Source organism: Lytechinus pictus, chromosome 8 (genome assembly GCF_037042905.1).
Source record: "Lytechinus pictus isolate F3 Inbred chromosome 8, Lp3.0, whole genome shotgun sequence".
Classification (NCBI taxonomy): domain Eukaryota; kingdom Metazoa; phylum Echinodermata; class Echinoidea; order Temnopleuroida; family Toxopneustidae; genus Lytechinus; species Lytechinus pictus.
In genome coordinates, this window is record NC_087252.1 from 36,250,835 (window position 1) to 36,271,360 (window position 20,526).

The window sequence follows — 20,526 nt, forward strand, 5'->3', positions numbered from 1 at the left end:
TGGTTCCTGAATTTGCTACCTCACAAAATTTCATGATTTTTGTTTAGTCGTGAAGAAGAATGTCTACACTTTATATTGGTTATTATATCAATTTGACGCAAGTGTGATTTCTATGCGAAAATATGCTCTGTTTGTTCACATATATTTCTTGAGAAAAATCATTTTTTTCTAAGCTATATCGATCACCAAAATACGTTAAATGTGCAATCTATTTGACTCTTAAGAAATTTCTAACTTTTATCTACAAAATCAGACAAATTTTAAAACGCCGATCGGAAAGATCGTCTTCACAGCTCATTGCGTATATGCATTAAACCACGGATGGCTATAAATACCGCTGAATAAAATACTTTCGGACGGGCTGCGCACTGACTGGCACTGTAACGTTGGATCTACCTCGGCTCGACTAACGTTAGCTTGATCCATGCTACCGATGCACGTTGTGTCCGACCGCTTTAAAAGGACGAAATTACACACCTTCATATATTTATTTAAGACGTACTGATGGAAGTACTTTAGTAATCCCCACCAGTTTTCTGTAATAATCTTAGTAAAACACCTCTGTGTATCTCTACCCAACTAAATATAGCAACTACTATCACCATGATCACATACCCTACAGTTGAAGAGTATAATAATTACGAACATTGGACGATTGATTGATTGATTCTTTATTTCCATGCAAAAAATAAATCATACAACAGAAAAATATATTGACAATATATCACGGTAAAATAACAATAAGCAATCATTGCATGGGAGGGAACAGTCATAAGCACAAAGGCTTGAAAAGGACGCCCCTCAAGAAAGACTACGGCCCTGATTAAAATCAATGTAAGTCATATTTAAAAATTACAGTAAAAGCAGGGCCAAAGGGAAAACACATCAAGCATGTCAAGAATAAATCAAATGATAATAACACACCAGCCGTGTATCGATTAATATTACTATGTTTAACATAGATACGTCGTATAAAATGATACAAAAAATAAAGTATGCAATATGATGAAACTGATGATAGAACAATATCTTAAATCAAATAAGTGCTAATAATGGAATGCTTAAACTCAAACTTAAATTTGTTCAATGTAGGAGCACCACGTATTGTTAAAGCTATACCATTCCAGGTATCTGGACCAGTATGTCTTATTGACCTATGGGCTATTAAAGGCAGTTAGTGGATTTGATAAATGTAAATTTATTGAGGTTCTCGTAGGATAATTATGAATAAATGAATTGAAAAGGAACATATGATCAAATGTTGTTGGTAATTGGCGACAGTGAAACTTAAACATAAACAAAGCAATTTGAAATTTATGTATATCATCAATTTTTAAAGTCTTGAAACGGTTAAAGAGGGGACCAGTATTCTCATAAAAACCAGCGTCGGCACACAAACGAATAGCTTTCTTTTGAAGTAAAAGGATATGGTGATTTTTTTATTTGAATGAGCCCCATACAATATTGCAACAAGTGATATGTGGAAGTAAAATAGAATTATAAATTGAGAGTAATGCTTGAGGAGGTAAATAGTGTTTAACTTTAAACATTATACCTATACATCTTGATACAGACGTCAATATTTTAGATACATGGTCATCCCATGTTAAAAACTCATCTAGAATGACACCTAAAAATCTCACATTATTTTTTTGTCCGATAGAAATCCCACTTATCTTTATTTCTTCTGTATAATGATCAGCTATTGTTTTGGAGTTCGTGAAATCAATATTATATGTTTTTTTGGAAATTTAAAGACAATTTATTACTTTGGAATCATGTGGATATTTTGGGCAATTCATTATTCAACATTTCAAAAAGCATTCTTTTATTCGAGTTTGAAGAAATAAACGAGAAAACGCCACCCTTTTTGTTTCTGTTAGATAATTCAGATTCAAGCCACTACCTCCTTGTAATATAGTAATCGTAAATACTGTTCGTTTCTTCATGATGATAATGGGCTATCAAACCTTGTTTTTTTCTTGGAGGTCGTTGCTTTTGAATGGAGTAATAAAAAGCGCCGTATCCTTTCAAGCTTCAGTGAACAAAAGAATGTTATCCATAGTTATAGATTCATCGCTTTATAAAAGGTAGACATTACACACTTTTATACATTTATTTAAGACGTGCTAATGGAAATGCTTTAGTTATCCCCTGTTTTTTGTATTAAGCTCAGTAAAAACACCTCTGTACATCTGTACCCGACTTAATATAGCAACTACTATCACCATGATCACATACCCTGCAGAGAAAACCCCACTCCTTCCCTTTTTTTAAGATTCAAGCCACTACCCCCTTGTAATAAAGTAATCTTAAATACTTTTCGTTTCTTAATGATAATAAAGGGTTATTCAACCTTGCTTTTTTTTTCTTGGAAGTTGTTGCTTTTGAATGGAGTAACGCCATCAATTATCCGATAGACGTTTGTAAGGCGCCATATCATTTCATGCTTTACTGAACAAATGAAAGGTTATATTATCCATGAGAATCGAATCATCGCTTTAAATATGTAGACGTTTCAGACTTTCATCTATTTCTTAAAGACGTGCTAAAGACGGAGTATACATAGACCTATAACGTTCAATACTTACCGTATAGAAATGGCGCGAAACGTATTTTCGCAGATAATGGTATTTGCGTGTCTGTGTCATCTTGTTCAATTAGGTAAGTAGCTGGGTCTCCATAGCATCATGCTATTTTTTTGTTATCGTATTACTTGTATTGGCTCATGATAACTGACATTTAACTAAAAAGATATTTTCATCAGGTATGATCTCAGTGCGAACCTGAATAGTTTGTCGGGTTCGAATAAGCCAGGTCGGAGTTCCATTTTGCCCATGATCAGAAGATTTTGCGCATGATCAGAAGGACATTTGTACTAAGGTGACATGGTAGTTTAATATTCAAGGACATAAGCACCATCTTTGACGTCATGATTATGTTGGGGAATTGTGTTTTTTATTAGATCCCCCAAAACAACAATGCGCCCACTAGCGACTGGTATATCACAACTGGCCAAGTGCATTGTTTTGACAACATGCTAATGCATCCAAAGTAGAAATGCAACGAATACATTCATAGAGTGTTCATTGGTATGCTATTGTCGTCTCCTCGGACCGGTTGCATAATTTTTTTCCAAAAAGAAAAACTCTACCAAAATAACCAAAAACTATGGCAAATAAACTTATTCTTTTTGGAAATTACACATTAAAAAAATCTGGCAAAAAAGTGGCCAGAGTTTTTTTTATGGCAAACTTTTATGCAGCGGGCCCTTGTTCTGTGCAATATTTGCATCCTGCTACGTAAGGCATGCTTACATAATACCTTGCCTATCAAAATGAAAGAAATAAAAGGTTATTTGACCAAAATTGCCCATTAAGTAATTCCGAACTGGTCTATTAAAGTCTGCAGGAAAATTCACAATTTACTGAGAAGTTAATATGAGGCTCCTTAAGTTGTGATAACTGCTCAGTGGGAGGGGGAGGGGTGGTGTCATGAAACAAGAATCAAGAGTACACATTAACGACAATAATCATAATAACTTAGTCTTATATAGCGCTTTCCATGAGATCAATATCAAAGCGTTTTCAATGAGAAAAATATGAACAAAAGTGAAAAAATACTATAAAAACAAATTTAAAATGACAAGGTCACCATGGTAACTGTAAATTAAGGTATTTTGAATATGCTGTTTTCATAAGATAAGACTTTGAATTGGATCTGAACAATGTGATATTGGGGATAGAATAAAAGGGAGCTGAAAAAGAATCCCAAAGACATGGGGCAGAGCTTGAAAACGCCCTATCACCACAAAATAGTTGTTTTACATGTATGTTTACTGTTAATAGATATTTTGATTTGCAGAACAAAGAGACCTGCTAAGATTCTATGCAGAGATTATTTCAGAAAGATATATTTACGATATTAACAATTATTTCTCTGATAATTTGGTTTTCAAAAATGTCAGCAGGTTACATGATAACTAACACTGTATATTTTGTATAACAGGCTTAGTGCGCCATTTAAAAACAAATTTAATACTGCACTGTATTGGTTATATAGTAGACCGGCAAAAACGATTTTTTTATACTTTGGACGGCAAAATTTGTTAATTCTTGCTAATGCTTGGCATCCCAGCTAATAGTCTTGCAAAAATACCTAGGAATAGCGTACAGCCGGATGCCAAACGCACTTTGGCGTGAAAGTGTCATTTTTAGCATAAAATCTGAAAGAATGTCGAAAATCACGCATTTTGATATTTTGACGGATTATCATCATACTGTTTATTATCTTTGATATGCAATTATTTTTATTTAAAGTTTCAAATTAAAAGTCTCATAAATATGCATTTCAAATTTGAATATTACACACAAACATATGGCGCAGTGAAACATAAAACCGCGATTTCCTCAAAATAAAAGTTTATGAAAACTATCAATAGTTTGAAGTTTTTTACGCAACTTAAATTCTTAGATTTAAATGCGTTTATCCCTCGAATGTATAACAAATGTCCTAATGCCACGATTATTAAAAGAATTTTCAATTAAGATGGAAGATATCTCATTTTATGTAATCCAAAAGGATACAATGTGCATTTAACCAGATGCGCATTTTGAAAGAAAAATTGAAAATACCGTACATTATGTACATAATTACATGTAAAGCGAGTTTTAATTACATGTATAAGTACACACTAAAGCGAGTTTTTAATTGAACAGCACAATTTGTCAATTCTTTGCATCCCAGCTAAAAGTCTTGCGGAAATACTGAGGAATAACGGGCTGATGCCAAGTGCACTTTGCGTAAAAGTATCATTTTTAGCGTAAAATCTGAAAGGCTGTCGAAAATCACGCATTTTGACCTTTTGACGGGATTTGTAAGAAATTTGGATTCCTTTGATATGCGATCATTATTTGGAGTTTCAAATTATAAGTCTACTAAATATGCATTTCAATTTGGAATATTACACACACATATATGGCAATATGACATTTAAAAAATCGTTTTTTACTAAAAATAAGTTTGTGAACACTATCAATAGTTCTAAGTTTTTTACAACTTAAATTCTTCGATTTAAATTGGTTCATTATCTAATGAATATCGACCGTTTCTAATGTCAAAAATATTAAAAGAATTTTCAAGTAAGATGAAAGATATATTTTCCGAAAGGGGACATGCAAAATTTATCGGGGAGGGGGGGGGGGCATTTTGAATGTAAAATTGAAGATACCGTACATTACAAATATAATTACATGAATAAGTACATACTTAAAACGAGTTCCAAAATTTATGGCCGCAACTGCCTTGGTGCCAGGTAAAAATGGCAGAGGTAATAATGGCAGAGGTAAAAATGGCAGAGGTAAAAATGGCGGAGGTAAAAATGGCATAGGTAAAAATGGCAGAGGTAAAAATGGCAGAGGTAAAAATGGCAGAGGTAATAATGGCAGAGGTAAAAATGACAGAGGTAAAAATAATCATAGGTGTTTCTTAGGTATCATTCTATCGACCTGTTTTGAAGGAGAAGTTCACCCTTACACAGGGTTTACTCCCGGGGTTTACTTCAAAATAGCAGAAAAAATATATCGGTGAACGTTTGAGAAAATCCCATCAAAGATTAAGAAAGTTCTTATGAATCTTATTTTTTTTATCTGTGACGTCATATTCTAGCAGCTGCCACGTATTTCATGCACCAAAATGTATACTTTTAAATTTTTTAATCAGTGGGTCAAGATTGCTAAAAAAATTATTTCAGGAGCGGATGTAAAATGATTTGTATGTTAATATACTTGAGGTACAATAAAAACATTTTCATTTTTAATGACATTTCATTGATATGTTTTATTACACCATATATGGGGAAGAACTGCTCGCAAATGACGTCATCATTAAAATATAAAATTCTAATAGCTTTTTAAATCTTTGATGGATTCCCTAAAACCCCCACAAATATTGTTTTAATTATGTTTTTCTATTTTTACAATAAACTTAAGTTTATGTCAGGGTGAATTTCCCATTTAATGAATTAAATACAATACTTGGGATCCAAAGTGTGCTTCAAATTTGAATATCAGAGGAGCGATTTGACGTGAGAAGGCCGTGCATGAAAGTCGAGGGAAAAAAGGAAATACCAACTCAAGTGTTATCAATTTGGTGCAGAAGAGTATGATTTTAAGATGTTACCCTTTCCATTAGTTCAACATTATAATTCTAATTTTCTTCTCAAAACATTTCTTATTTAATCTACTCTACATGGATAGGGTTTTTGATTTTTTGCATTGGGGTAAAAGACTGGTCATTACCGCTTTCATTTATACCTCTGCAATTTTTACCTCTGCCATTTTTCCCTCTGCCGTTTGTACCTCTGCCATTATTACCTCTGCCATTTTTACCTCTGTAATTTTTACCTCTGCCATTTTTACCTTTGCCATTTTTACATTTGCCATTTTTACCTCTGCCATTTTTACACCGAGCCACTGCCTCTGCCCCCCCCCCCCTCCTCCACTGCCTAAGGTCATGTGTAGTGTCCGAAAGGATTACATGGAGCTGAAAGTATCCCGTTTTCAAGTTAATATACCCAAAGCATTCTGCTCTTGATTCGAGTGTATACTTTATTTTGGTTTAGCGAGATAGGCACCCAACACGGGATTACAAAAAGATGCCAAATAAATTTTCAACTCGAGCTTCGCACTGGCAGTAATAAATTCTAAGCAAGCAACCAGAGGACCGATGGCTTAAGGTACTCTCCGAGGGACCTATAATGAGGATTGAAATGCCTTACTACCGTTACTAGTAAGGCATTTAAATGCCTTACTTGGCACTAGCGCACCAAGTGGGAATCGAACCCAAGCCACCGGAATCCGAAACCCCATCACTACCGATTGGGCTATCGCGCCTTAGAATGTTTCGTTTCTAATTAAAAAAGCCAGCTCGGCTTGTACTGGCTTTTTTTTAACAGATACATAACATTCTTTACTTCAAAATGTTATCAAAATGTCCAGTTTACGGATTGGAATATAAAAATCAGATTGCGTTTCGCGCTCGCGTCAATAGCCTATATATTATTTTTAAAAATATGTATGAAATGCCCCGTTTTCATGTCATAATATTAAGAATTTCTGATTTTTTTTTTACATTACAATTAGATACGAATCATGTTCATGATTACACTTTTCATGGCATATACAAAAACTGCTTGCGCTTCGCGCTCGCATTATTCAAATAGGCCTTGTCATATACTTAATCATGCTTGTGAGAATAAAGCTAATATGTACTTAATAATAAATACTTGATAAATGAATCTATTTTGGTACCCCCTGAAAAATACCAAGCCCCGCCCCCGTGCTCCTCTGCTGACAAAAGCCTAGCTACGCTGCTGGTGAGTGAGCTGACTGACCAAGTCTTTTGAACAAAAGCCTTAATTTAGGGAAGAATTTGTGTTTATCAAGAAAAATGTTTTAAATTACAATATTTTCATTCAATTGAGGTCATAATGAATATATATATATATATTTATATATACTGAAGTATAAAAAAAACTGAAGTAAAAAAATAAATAAATGAATGACCCCCTCCCAAACAAGCTTTCCATTATTTTGCTTAATCTGTTGTTTAATGATTTTTCTTGAATTATTTGGGGGCAAGTTTCCCCCTCCCCCTCACTTCCATGCATCTTTCATCAAAAGGCTTACGTCAGTGTCCGTAGCTCATTTTCTCAATTCTAGAATGTAGAAGGCATTGTTTTATGCAACTACGGTCTCTTTATCAGTTAATTAAACAGTTCATTAGATCCGAAATTAAAATAGATCGGTCAATAACCATTTGCATGAGCTAAGAGTTTTCATCTGTGGAGAATGGTGTTTGAAATACCAAAAAAGTAGGTTCTTAAAGTTCACATTTTAATTCTTAAAGCTCATTTCATCACATGTATTGCCATGTTGGGAAATGCATTCGTACGACCATTATGACAAACAAATCTAAAGGCTAATGACCAGCTTCCAGCGCAGATAGTGTAATATATAGATGGTCGTACAACTGCATTTCCCTAAATGGCTTTTGCAATACACACACGTATGACATGTATGTCCAGGGCTACCCAGGGTCGGGCTGTCCGGCCCCCGTCTTAGACTACGATATATAACAGCATGGACCTATGATAATAGGTATGGCCAAAGTTCAGTGACTCTAAATGACCTTTAACCTCTATCATGTGATCTAAAACTTGTGCAAGACGATCAGTAATACCTGAATACTCTTATAAGTGTCATTATTTTTTTATACGTTCAAACTTATAATGAAAAAAAAAAAAAAAAACGTAACCTCGGTTAAGATTTAAAGGTTGATATGAGGCTGTTATATCGAAACTACCGTCGCCTCCACTGGAAAAGTGGCCCCTTTAGTCCTGCTCTGCTATGCAGGCGAGATAAAAATTAGGTAAATTAGATAAATATCAGACCTATTTATGAATATCGCCACAGGTAGATTTACGTTCAGCACCAATTCAATCGCGGAAATAGCAAGAAGATCGAACTCTACAAAAGTAAACATAATCCTATATAAGATCATGACGAGTATCGCACTGATTAATATTAGGATATAATTTTTGTGCAATATAGATATAATATTGTGCGCTTTTTTAATTAGAAATGCGCATCCGATAAATGTACATGTACAATGTTATCTTTAGCATACATAACATAAAATGATATATCTTGCATCTTATTTCATTTTTTTTTTCACTATATGTTACATGACAAGCAATTATTATGTATTTATTCGGTTAGCGCTAAAATGGACGTAAATTGAGATGCGGAACACAAGCATTATACTATTGATAGTTTTCACAAACTATTATTTTTAGTAAATCACGCTTTTGTATTTCATAGTGCCATATATGTGTGTGTAATATTCCAAATTGAAATGCATATATTGTAGACTTATAATTTGAAACTCCAAATATAAATGATCGCATATCAAAGGGAATCAAAATTTCTTACAAATCCCGTCAAAAGGTCAAAATGCGTGACTTTCGACAGCCTTTCAGATTTTACGCCAAAAATGATACTTTCACGCATAAGTGCACTTGGCATCCGCCCGTACGTTATTCCTCAGTATTTCCGCAAGACTTTAGCTGGGATGCAAAGAATTGACAAATTGTGCTATCCAATCAAAAAGTCGCTTTAGTATGTACGTATACATGTAATTATATACTCGCTTCAGTACGTACTTATACATGTAATTATGTACATAATGTACGGTATTTTCAATTTTTCTTTCAAAATGCGCACCTGGTAAAATGCACATTGTCTCCTTTCGGATAACATAAAATGAGATATCTTCCATCTAAATTGAAAATTATTTTAATATTTGTGGCATTAGGATATTTACTATACATTCGATGGATAAAAACATTTAAATCGAAGAATTTAAGTTGCGTAAAAAAACTTCAAACTATTGATAGTTTTCACAAACTTTTATTTTGAGGAAATCGCGGTTTTATGTTTCACTGCGCCATATGTTTTTGTGTAATATTCAAATTTAAAATGCATATTTATGAGACTTATCATTTGAAACTCTGAATAAAAATAATTGCATTTCAGAGATAATGAACAATATGATGATAATCCGTCAAAATATCAAAATACGTGATTTTCGACATTCTTTCAGATTTTACGCTAAAAATGACACTTTTACGCAAAAATGCGCTTGGCATCCGGCCGTTCGCTACTCCTGGGTATTTTTGCAAAAACTTTAGCTGGGATGCCGGGCATTAACAAATTTTGCCGTCGAATCTTTATCTAGAGCACTTTTTGACGTTTGGCCGGTCTACTAATATGGTTGTAGACATCATATCCCATTTTTTCATGCAACTTGTATCTCAGTCTCCTTGATAGACTTGTTCGTTTAAAAACCTCCATGATTATGTCGTCTTGGATAACCAGTTGTGTTTTTTAATCCTATGAATAGTTTTTTGGAAACCACTTCATAATCATAGCTTGTATATTTTGTTTTGTCTACTTTATTTACCAAATCACCTATCTTTGTTTAGATAACACTGATATTAAGTCATCACTTTGCCACATTCCCTTTTTTTTTGGGGGGGGGGGGAGTTGGGGAGGATAAGTGTGTAGGTTTTTTTTTTATTATTATGGTTGTTAATTTGTTTTTTGTGTGTGTGTAACTTGTGTTTATGTGATTTGCATTCACCTAATAATCATTTTTAAATTTTGTGATTTATTTCAATTTACTATAATAAAAACAGAATAAAAACAGAATAAAAAAATAAATAAAATTATTTATCTTGTTCACGATATACAGGCAGTGCTCAGATACTTATTGCAGACGGAGGCACTATCCTGTTTGCCCCCATACCGCGGCCCGTCACAGAGAACACCATATTCGATGCCGAATTCAGACGCATAAGTCTTTTCAAATCTAGTGCTGTAACAGCTCTTGACTATGATCCCATCGATAGAATGGTGTACTATGTGGATGTGACTTACAAGGTCGTCGAACGTATCAACCTTAATGGCATGGCTCGGGAACAGATCCATTATTCCTACAGTAAGAATATATATATATATATATATATATATATATATATATATATATATATATATATATATATATATATATATAAATGAAGAGTAGAGTAGAATCAAAGTATACACTGTGTTGAAAAACTTTCGGCCTGGCCTTCTTCAGTTTTTATTTGCTAAAGAAAACAAATGAAATCATAGAATAAGCAACAGAACGTACATAATGGTAAATAATAGCAAATTAAAGACAAAGCAAACATTTGTTATTATTTACCATTATGTTCGGTCTGTTGCTAATTCTATTATTTGCTTTATTTTTTTTGTTTAGCAAATAAAAACTGAAGAAAGCCAGGGTCGATAGCATTAAAACTTAATCATGTTAGTGCATACTTTGATTCATCCTTGATTCTACTCTACTCTTCACACTTATATTAGTCCAGTAGATATGTGAAAAAGATGCTCAAATCTGGCAGAAAGTGTGAAATTTGGCAAATAGGGGTATTTTGAGGCACTGATTTCAAATATTGCCGGCCCCCAGCAATTTGACCATTTGGTCGGCGGCTAAATGGCTGCCATCTTGAAATCTAAGATGGCAGCCATGATATATTATTGCAATCATTTTCTCGAAGTTATGGTATTGAAATTTAGCATTTACAGTGTAGGTGTAGTTTAGGGCACTTATTTAATAGTCTTACCACCAGGTCAGCTGCCATCTTGAAATCTAAGATGGCCGCCATGAAAATCACTCAAAGTCATTTTCTTGAATTTTACATGTGCTCTGAACTTTGGCAAATAGAGTACCTATTTTGGGGTGCTGATTTCAAATATTGCCAGCCACAAGTGATCTGGCCATCAGTTCAGCGGCAAGATTTTTTTTTTTTTTTAAATCTTTTTCCCCTCCACAGGGATTTTATTGGCAATCAAAAATCAATAGGTACAGAGCACAATGAATAATACAATCACTGATATAAACAATGAACTGACAAGTATAACAAAATAATTTTACATGTTGAAGTCAAACAGTAAAAAGATTTTTCAACCGAAACCATCTTTTGTCAAATCTGCGTTGTTTGAAATTAAGTTGGGCAATGTATTTCTCATTTTGATAATAATTGATTATTGAGGATTTAATGATACTGAAAAGAGGAATTGTATTGTTTATTTTACAATCATATACAGTTTTTCTTACTATAATAAAAATACAATTAAGTGCACAATTGTTTTTTCCAATAAATCCGAATATTTTATTTTCATCTGAAAAGTGTAGAGTCTCACTGGTTTTGGTCCTAATCCAAACCTCTAACTCTTTCCAAATGTGATTAACATGCCTGCACTCCGAGTATAGATGCAAAACCGTTTCGATTTCTTTTCGGCAGAAGGTGCATTTGTTTACTGAAACTAATTTCAATTTGAAAAGCAAATCATTTGTAAATAATATACGTTGCACAACCTTATATTGAAACCAACGCAATGTTACATCAATGGTACACTGAAAACCCAATGAGCAATAGGATTCCCACCTTTTATCGTTCAGATCAAATATGCACTTCCATTTAAGAAAGCTTTTGTTTTCTGTTTTTCGTCGTTTCAATAGAATGGAATAAATATGCGAGCATCCTTTTTTATGTTTAGTAATAAATGATAGCACATCTGGAATTAATGGTTGGGGGATTCTATTGAAAGTGGACCTTTTGTAGGCTTCCTTGATAGCAGCACACAGTGAATGATAAAAAAGAAAATTTGACTGGACATCATAAAGATCCTGAAAATCTTTGAAAGATAAAAAATGCCCTCCTTCATCCAAAATATCATTAATGAAACGTATACCCCTTTCACTCCATTTCTTCATATATATTGGCAAATTGCCTATTTTTATGTTATTATTCCATAAAGGATGTGAAGGTATATTGACATGATTATTATAATAGATAGTTAAGAAATTACTATAAGCAAAAAACATTTCACTCCAGAAAGAGTTATAGGTCTGTTTTGATAATTCTCGAAAGTAGTGACTACCCATATATGTCATATACAAAAGAACATCTTGTAGTCTTGGCAAGGATAACGTAAGAAAGCTTAGAATGTAACTATCAATTGATCCGTTTACAATTCTCCTAATCCAAGAAATCTTTAATGATTGACAGTGTGAATATATGTCTATCATTTTAACCCCACCGTTTAAATATGTTTGGGACATTTGAATCCTACAAACTTTGTCCGGTTTTTCCTCCCATATGAATTTGTAAAATAATGAATTTAAATCCTTTAAAACTTCGTCACTAGGATTCGGAAGAGACATAATGAGGTAATTAAGCTTAGAAACCAACAAGGATTTAACCACAGTTACTCTTCCTAACACAGTTAGATATCTTTTTAACCATGATGTCATTTGACTCTTTATTTCTATAATTTTTTCGTTGTAATTATATTGTACCATCTTCTGCAAATCCGTACAAAAATCAACACCTAGATATCTAAAGAATTCATCAAATACCCATGTTAAATTACGATCAATAAGTATCTTGTCTTTTTTGTTTTTATTTAGCCCTATCCAAATCGCTCGTGTCTTATGAATATTTATTTTTAATCCAGATATTGCAGCATATTCATCTAAAATATTTAATGCGATATTCAATTCCGAAGCGGTACCGTTTAACGTGAGTAAAGTATCATCCGCATACTGAATCAATTTCAAATTTTGTTCAGATATCCTTATTCCATTAATACACCTTGTATTTCTAAATAAAATTCCAAGAATCTCTGCACACAAGAGGAAAATATAGGGAGATAATGGGTCCCCCTGGCGACAACCTCTTTCGATTCTAAATCTCGGAGTGAGGTGTCCATTTACCACAATACAAGATTGAATATTTTCATAGAAGACATTAAACCATTGTATAATCGATGGGCCAAAATTAAAGTATTTAAAAACTTTTATAATGAAGCTGTGAGAAATCGAATCGAAAGCCTTTTCGAAATCGATTAAAAGCAATAAACCGGGGATATCGTTCACATCTGTATACAAAAGCAAATCATATAACAGTCGAATATTTTCACCAATAAACCGGCCCTCCATGAAACCTTTTTGGTTCTCATGTATTAAAAAAGGAAGCACCTTTTTGAGTCTATTTGCGATACATGCCGAAGCTATTTTGTATGTAACATTCAATAAAGATATAGGTCTCCAATTTCGAAGATAAAGTCTTTCTTTTTTATTTTTTGGAATAAGAGATATCACACCAAGTTTCTGAATCTGTGACATGCTACCTGATTTAAAGGCAAAATTTAAGCATCTAAGCAAAAAAAAGTTAATATCTTTCCAGAAATGTTTGAAAAACTCGACTGTATACCCATCTAGTCCGGGAGATTTACAATTCTTCATATTTGACAATGATTGATATATCTCCTCTATAGTAAGCTCGCCTTCCAAAGATTGAGATAAACAGTCTGTTAACTTGGGTACATCAGCATAATTTAAAGAGGTGTTCAAATCAATATCAATGACCTCGTTCTTTCGATACAATTCTGAATAAAAACGTAAAATCTCTGATTGAAGATTTTCCTGAAGACAAATAGTTTTATTTTCGTTATCAATCAGTCTATTTATTTGTTTGTTCACTGCATTCCTTTTTTCTAAATTTAAGAAGTATTTTGAAGGTTTTTCACCAAATTCCATCCATTTGACTTTTGATCTCATCTTTAGACCATCTATCTTTTCTTTTCTTATCAAATATAACTGAACTTTCTTGTTTTCCAACATCTCAATATATTTATTTGTATCATGTCCATTTAACATACCAATTTCTAGGGCTACAATTTCTTTTTCTAAATCATTTTCTAAATCACGCATTCTTTTCTTTTTATTCACAGAATATGAAATCGTCTCACCCCTTATTAAAGTTAATAAGGTGTCAAAAAATAATTGGTCATTAACCATAAATTTACAATGCTCATAGTTATCGTGCGGGAAGTTTATATCACCGTCACGTTTTACAATATAAGTTTCAACAGTTTCTGCAATTAGCTGTCTTATTCTACATGTATAATCACCGTCTTTCAATAAGGAGTTGTTAAATTTCCAATAACCGGGACCGATTTTGTCACGATTCAAACATAATGTTAGGTTTACCCATGAGTGATCTGATCTGTAACCAGGTACTACCTCTGTACTGTCAATTACTGATATTAATTCTTTTGATATCAAAAAGAAATCTAATCTGGCAGCCTTGTAAGGTGTAGGCTGACGCCATGTAAATACTGTATCACTGCCATGCAATTCCCTCCATGGGTCAATCAATTCTAAGTTAATCTTCATCTCGTCAACCCTTTGTTTCGCTTTGGGATTATTTAGTCGGATATAATTGTGTGTATCTTTTTCAAAATCCTGAACCAAATTCCAGTCACCACATATGATTGTAAACGGGTTGTTGAAATCCAATATTAAGTTCTCAATGTGTGCATAAAAGCCGACATTATCCGTGTTAGGACCATACAGTGAAATCAAAGTAATACTGTAATCATATAACATCATATCTATAGCAACAAAATTTCCATCATTACATTTTTCAGTTCTTATTACTTTCACTGGTACATCATCACGAAATAAAATCACAACGCCTCTTGCGTTTGATGTTTTGTTACTAAAAAAACAATTGTTTCCCCAAAATCTTTTTATATCATCTTCTTTATCAGTGTTAAAATGTGTATCTTGTAAACAGCATATATGATAATTCTTTAATTTCAATAATTCAAAAACATCTCTTCTCTTCACTGAATTGCCTAAACCTCGGCAGTTCATTGAAACAATCTTTATACTACTCTTCATAAAACTGTTTTTTCTTTATATTATAAAAACCAACAAATCCTGTGGAGTTTATCCTTTCTTTAAAAACAGAACACGACGTTATTACTAAAATAATAAACAAGCTACAAATACAAAAGTGGTCTCCACTTCTCCTGAACAATGACAAAATACATATATAATAATTCAAGATAAGATAAGGTGGCCTGTTCAGTCGTGGTTTTAGCCTAGACTTATAGGCTCGAGGCAAATAACCAACAAATACAAATGAGACAAAACACATAGTGATCCTGGTGTAATTACACACAGTGTTCACAATTAAAAACATTCAGATAGAGGACTGATCTTTACTCCAAAAAAGAGAGCAGGAGGATTTATACTTTCTCTCTTTTTAAAAAGGTATGTAATAGCCATACTAATATCATAAGTATTGAAATAAAAACATTAACCGTCTTCTTGGTCATGAAAATATTCTGTTGATGTGTCGATGATGATCATAATCTGTCTTTACATTTATCTCACTCCATTTGGTTTCCTCGATTATTTTTTGACACATTTTACCTTTTGGAATGATTCTATTGTAAGTCTGTCACGCGGAGTGTTTTCAACGGTCCTGGACTATCTTTAGCACCTTCCTTGTACTTAATTACTCTGGGAATGGAGTTAGGTATGAACGCAAACTTTCCTTCTTCTCTTAGCTTCTTCACTCTTATCATCAGCTTTTTGTGCTCCTCGCGTGTATCCGGATGTACATCATCGCTAATTCCTATTTTCTTATCTTGTATGCGGACGTCCTTCAGCGCAGCACTCCTTTTCAGAATCTTTTCTCGGTCGTTGAATCTCAGTAGCTTCACGTGAATGGGACGGGGGCGTGCTGTTGCCATGGTTGCATCTCTTTGTCTAGATCTTCCACCCGGCGTTCTATGTGCTCTTTCGACCTCTACGTTGGAAACATTCATATGCGTATCGAAGAATTCCTTGACGAAATGCGAGCAGTCATGCGCGTCACCTTCGACTCCCTCCGGAATTCCATGGAGTACGACGTTATTCCTCTTGCTCCTATTCACGAGATCAACAACATTCCGCTTTAACTCATTTGCATATTTCACATCCGCTTTCATTTCCTTCATTTCTTCAGCGGCAAGATGGCTGCCATGAAAAACCATATCAAAATATTTTTCTTGGATTTTACATTATATATGACACCAAAATCTGGCATACAGAAATACGTGGCACTGATTTTTGCCGGCCACCAGCAATGTAACCACCGGGTTTCGGCAGAATGACCGCCATGAATTAAAAGCAATGATAGTTGTCTTAAGTTTTATATGAACTCTGGCCCTGAAAGTTGTCATATAGGCATATATTTAGGCACTGATTATTTTCAGACCCCTGCTTGGTTGCCATTTTGAAATACAAGATGGCCGCAATGAAAGATAATTTGCTCGAGTCTTACGTATGGCCTGTAACACTTTGAATTTTGAGAAAAACTTGATCTTTGCATCCTGGATCAATGAAAAAAACATAATAAATAGGTGCTATTTTGAATTCCAATATGGTTACCAAGTTTGAGTGATGTACAACATTATGATGGTGAGTAAAACCCGTTGTATTGGCACTGAAAACAAATCCAACACAACCACATTTTTGTCCGTTGCAAGGATTATAATACTTTGACACCCTTAATTGCTGATATAGATGTTACATAAGTATGAAGCACCATAAATACACAAACAAGCTAGCTTCTTCTGCAGTTACACATTTGAAGTGGCTTTGGTTGAGTAATAAACATCCGGAACAATCATTTTCTGTTGAGAGGCTGTATATTATTTCTTTGAGTTTTATATGATTCTTTTTTATTTGCAGTATTAAACTTTGACATATCGACGGAGTGCGGGGTGTTTATTTTAAATGTTGCTGGCCCTCAGCGATCTGATCCCCTGAGTCAGAAGCAAAATGTCAGCCATCTTCAAATCCAAGATGGCTGCCATAAAAAAGATCATTGAAAAAAAAAACATTTCATCTAGTATCACGTAACGTATTATTTCAAAATTTGGCATCTAGGGATATTGAAATTGCCCCCAGTAATCTGTCCAATAGATATGCTGCAAAATGGCAACCATCTTGAAATGTAGAGAGGATCGACTGTCATGAAAATGCATTAAAATCATTTTCTTGGTTTTAGATAATTTGAGGCACTGCATTTTTGACACACAGGCAGGTTTTTGGCCTTCTGGTTTTAGAATATTGCTCCAATAAGTGCAATATTCTATTACAAATCGACATGAAGAAAACTGCTCCAGACTTGAAGTACTGATGGTTATATAGTGGTATAATGATGATGATGATGAAATTGATATTAATGATGGATGATGATAATACATATTTTATTGTTCAAAACAGAATTCAGTAACAGAAATGCTCCAAAAATTTATTTTGCCCATATCCTGTAGATCGTGAGCCCGGCAGCAACTTAGCAGCGCAACATCGGACTTTGCTCTATCCCTTAAACAGGGAAGTTCACCCCGGAGAAAAGTTTGTTGTAAAAACACAAGAAAATATGATATAAATATATTGGTGGATCCATCAAAGATATTGGTATTTTAAGTTTTTTAATTTGTGACGTCATATACTGTACGAGCAGCTGTCCCATTATGTTGTGTGATATAAAGTGCATAAATGGTTTATCATGGGTATTTTTTTTTCTGGAGCGGGTGTGACATTATTTGTTTGTTGATATACTGAGGGTTCAATAAAAAAGTACCTTTTTTTTAGGACGCTACATTTCATTGACTTTTGTACTATAAGAAACATGGGGGGAACTGCTTGCATCTGACATCACAAATACACCGAAGGAAATTCCAATAGCTTTTTAAATATTTGATGGAATTTCCTCAAACCTTCAATATTTTTTCATTATTTATTCTGATATTGCTTCAATAAACTTTTTGTCAGGGTGAACTTCCCCTTTAATTCGTTGACCGCCAAACAGGGTAGAAGCAACTCCCCTCTTTTAACGTTTTTTGGTCTGATGCTGTCGGAGCTTGAACTCCCGATCTCCCGATTGTGAGGCGAACATGCTCCCATTGTCAGATTGTCGAAAACACGATGGTTATCAATTAAATCGTTCCAAAGTAACTCCTGGAGATCTGTAAGATTGACTGTCAACTGTCTAGCATATAAATGATTGATAGCAATAATAAATGGATTGCCATCAGTTATACCATACATGAATTTTGATTCGTGATATCATATTGTACTTATTTCCCCCCACAATAATCAAAATTTAGAACTAAGCTGGGTAATCATGTCCCATGGGTCATATGGGAATTAAAAATGGCAGATACAGTGTGTTATGTGCTATATGTTCATTATCTATCCATATTTGAAATTAACATATATTGCAAGTTTTTGCTTCAAAATACCAATTTACAGTGTCACAGGTAATGTAGAATTCAGGAAAACATTTTTGAAAGATATTTCGTAGTAGCCATCTTAGATTTCAAAGTGGCGGACATTTCCAGCTGACCCGGTAGATCAATCACTGGGGCAGCAATATTCTAAAACCAGCAAGCCAAAACCTACCTGTATGTCTAAAATGCAGTGCCTCAAATTATTTAACACTCAAGAAAATGATTTTAATGAATGTTCATGACAGTCGATCATATCTAGATTTCAAGATAGTGGCCATTTTGCAGCATATCTATGGGACAGATTACTGGGGGAAAATTTCAATACCCCAAAATTTGATGAAGAGGCGCATATGAAATGACGTCAAATGATAAGGATCTCGAAGAGATGAGAGCTAGTGGTTGAGATAGATAGAGGGAAAGGAGGAAGGGGTAGAAGATGACGAAAATTCAAGAGGAGTTCCAGCATTTCCGCGGCCGGCACTGTATAGATATCATAGGCGGATCCAGGGAGGGGAGCCGAGGGGCCCGGCCCCATTCCCCCCCCCCCCCCCCACCCTATTGGCGAAGCAAAAAAAAGGAAAAAAAGGACAGAAAGAAAAAAAAGAGGGAAAATGGAGGAGAAAAAAAAGAAGAGGAGGAAGACGAGAGCATAAAATAAGATATGGGGAAGACTTGTAGAATAAAAAGAATCTTTCATATCACTATATAAAATTTTCGCTCGCGCTTCGCGGTCGCATTCCCTGTAAGGCGATTTACATATCTTGTTCAATATGGAGCTTAAATATCAAGTTTGGAAGTCAATATACAATACATATTTCACATCGGAAATCGAACTTTCATTATTTTATAGTGCTTTGTATAGTGAAAGTTTTATTGTCTGAATATTAACATTTTCTACTCGCGCTATGCGCTCGCAAATTTGATTTAACAGGTACCTATTATTTTTAGTATTCCATTAGTTTTCAAAATATCAATTTTCAGGGTTGATTGTCAAAACGTATCAGATAGCGCCACACGCTCGCATTTTGATTGGCGAGTTGTGTATGTCTCAACAAACTACTTAAAATCCCCTTTACATGACAGTTTATCAAAAATGTTGGCTCACGATTTGCGCTCGTATTAATGGTCAAAAACATATTAACTGATGCACCCTATTTCTAATTACAAAATTAGTTGCTTGAAATGTCCAGTTCCCAGGCCATAATATCATCAGATTTCTCGCTCTCATTAGGCATTAATATATAAGATATGAATCTAATAATTAAATTGTCCCTTTTGTTTCTTCTCGCGCTTAGCAAAAGAAAAAGGAAGATAGTCATCAGTTGCATATTATGACCTAAGGATGTCATGGTCCTATGTCAAAACTCAGTCTCAAAGTATTATGAATAATGACAAATATCAGCTCTTAATTAAGTGCGATACATATCCACCTCACAATTTTCCTACAAAGTGCTAGAAATACAGAGCTGAAATATGAAATGGTTTAAGCTCACGCTTCGCGCTCGCTTTGATTTTCATGACAACAGATGTATTTAGAATGCCTAGATTCTAGGTCTAAATCTGAAACGCGCGCGCATGTTTATTCAGATACTCATCTTTTTTCTATATGTAAATCATTATCCAGTTTCAGATCAAATATTAAAAATTGTCTGCTCGCGCTTTGTGCTCGCATTATTAGTGCAGAAAGATCCCCTATTATTTATCCTTTTCATGATTTACAAAACATGAACAGAATGTCCCATTTTTAGGTCTAAATCTCGAATTTTTTTCGATCGCG

At 34.1% G+C, this 20,526-nt stretch overlaps 1 protein-coding gene across 2 annotated transcripts in view; it reads left to right on the forward strand.

Annotated features, from left to right (window-relative positions):
* The first annotated feature begins 2,383 nt into the window (after nt 1-2,383).
* LOC129266138 (uncharacterized) overlaps nt 2,384-20,526 on the forward strand; it is a 60,091-nt gene continuing 41,948 nt past the window's right edge. Inside the window, exons 1-2 of one of the 2 annotated variants that reach the window (XM_064104000.1) lie at nt 2,384-2,664; nt 10,315-10,560. In XM_064104000.1, coding sequence (XP_063960070.1) covers nt 2,601-2,664; nt 10,315-10,560 — 310 coding nt within the window. In that variant the 5' untranslated portion in view covers nt 2,384-2,600. The remainder of the gene's footprint in view (nt 2,665-10,314; nt 10,561-20,526) is intronic. The other variant, XR_010294513.1, reaches the window with a different exon arrangement.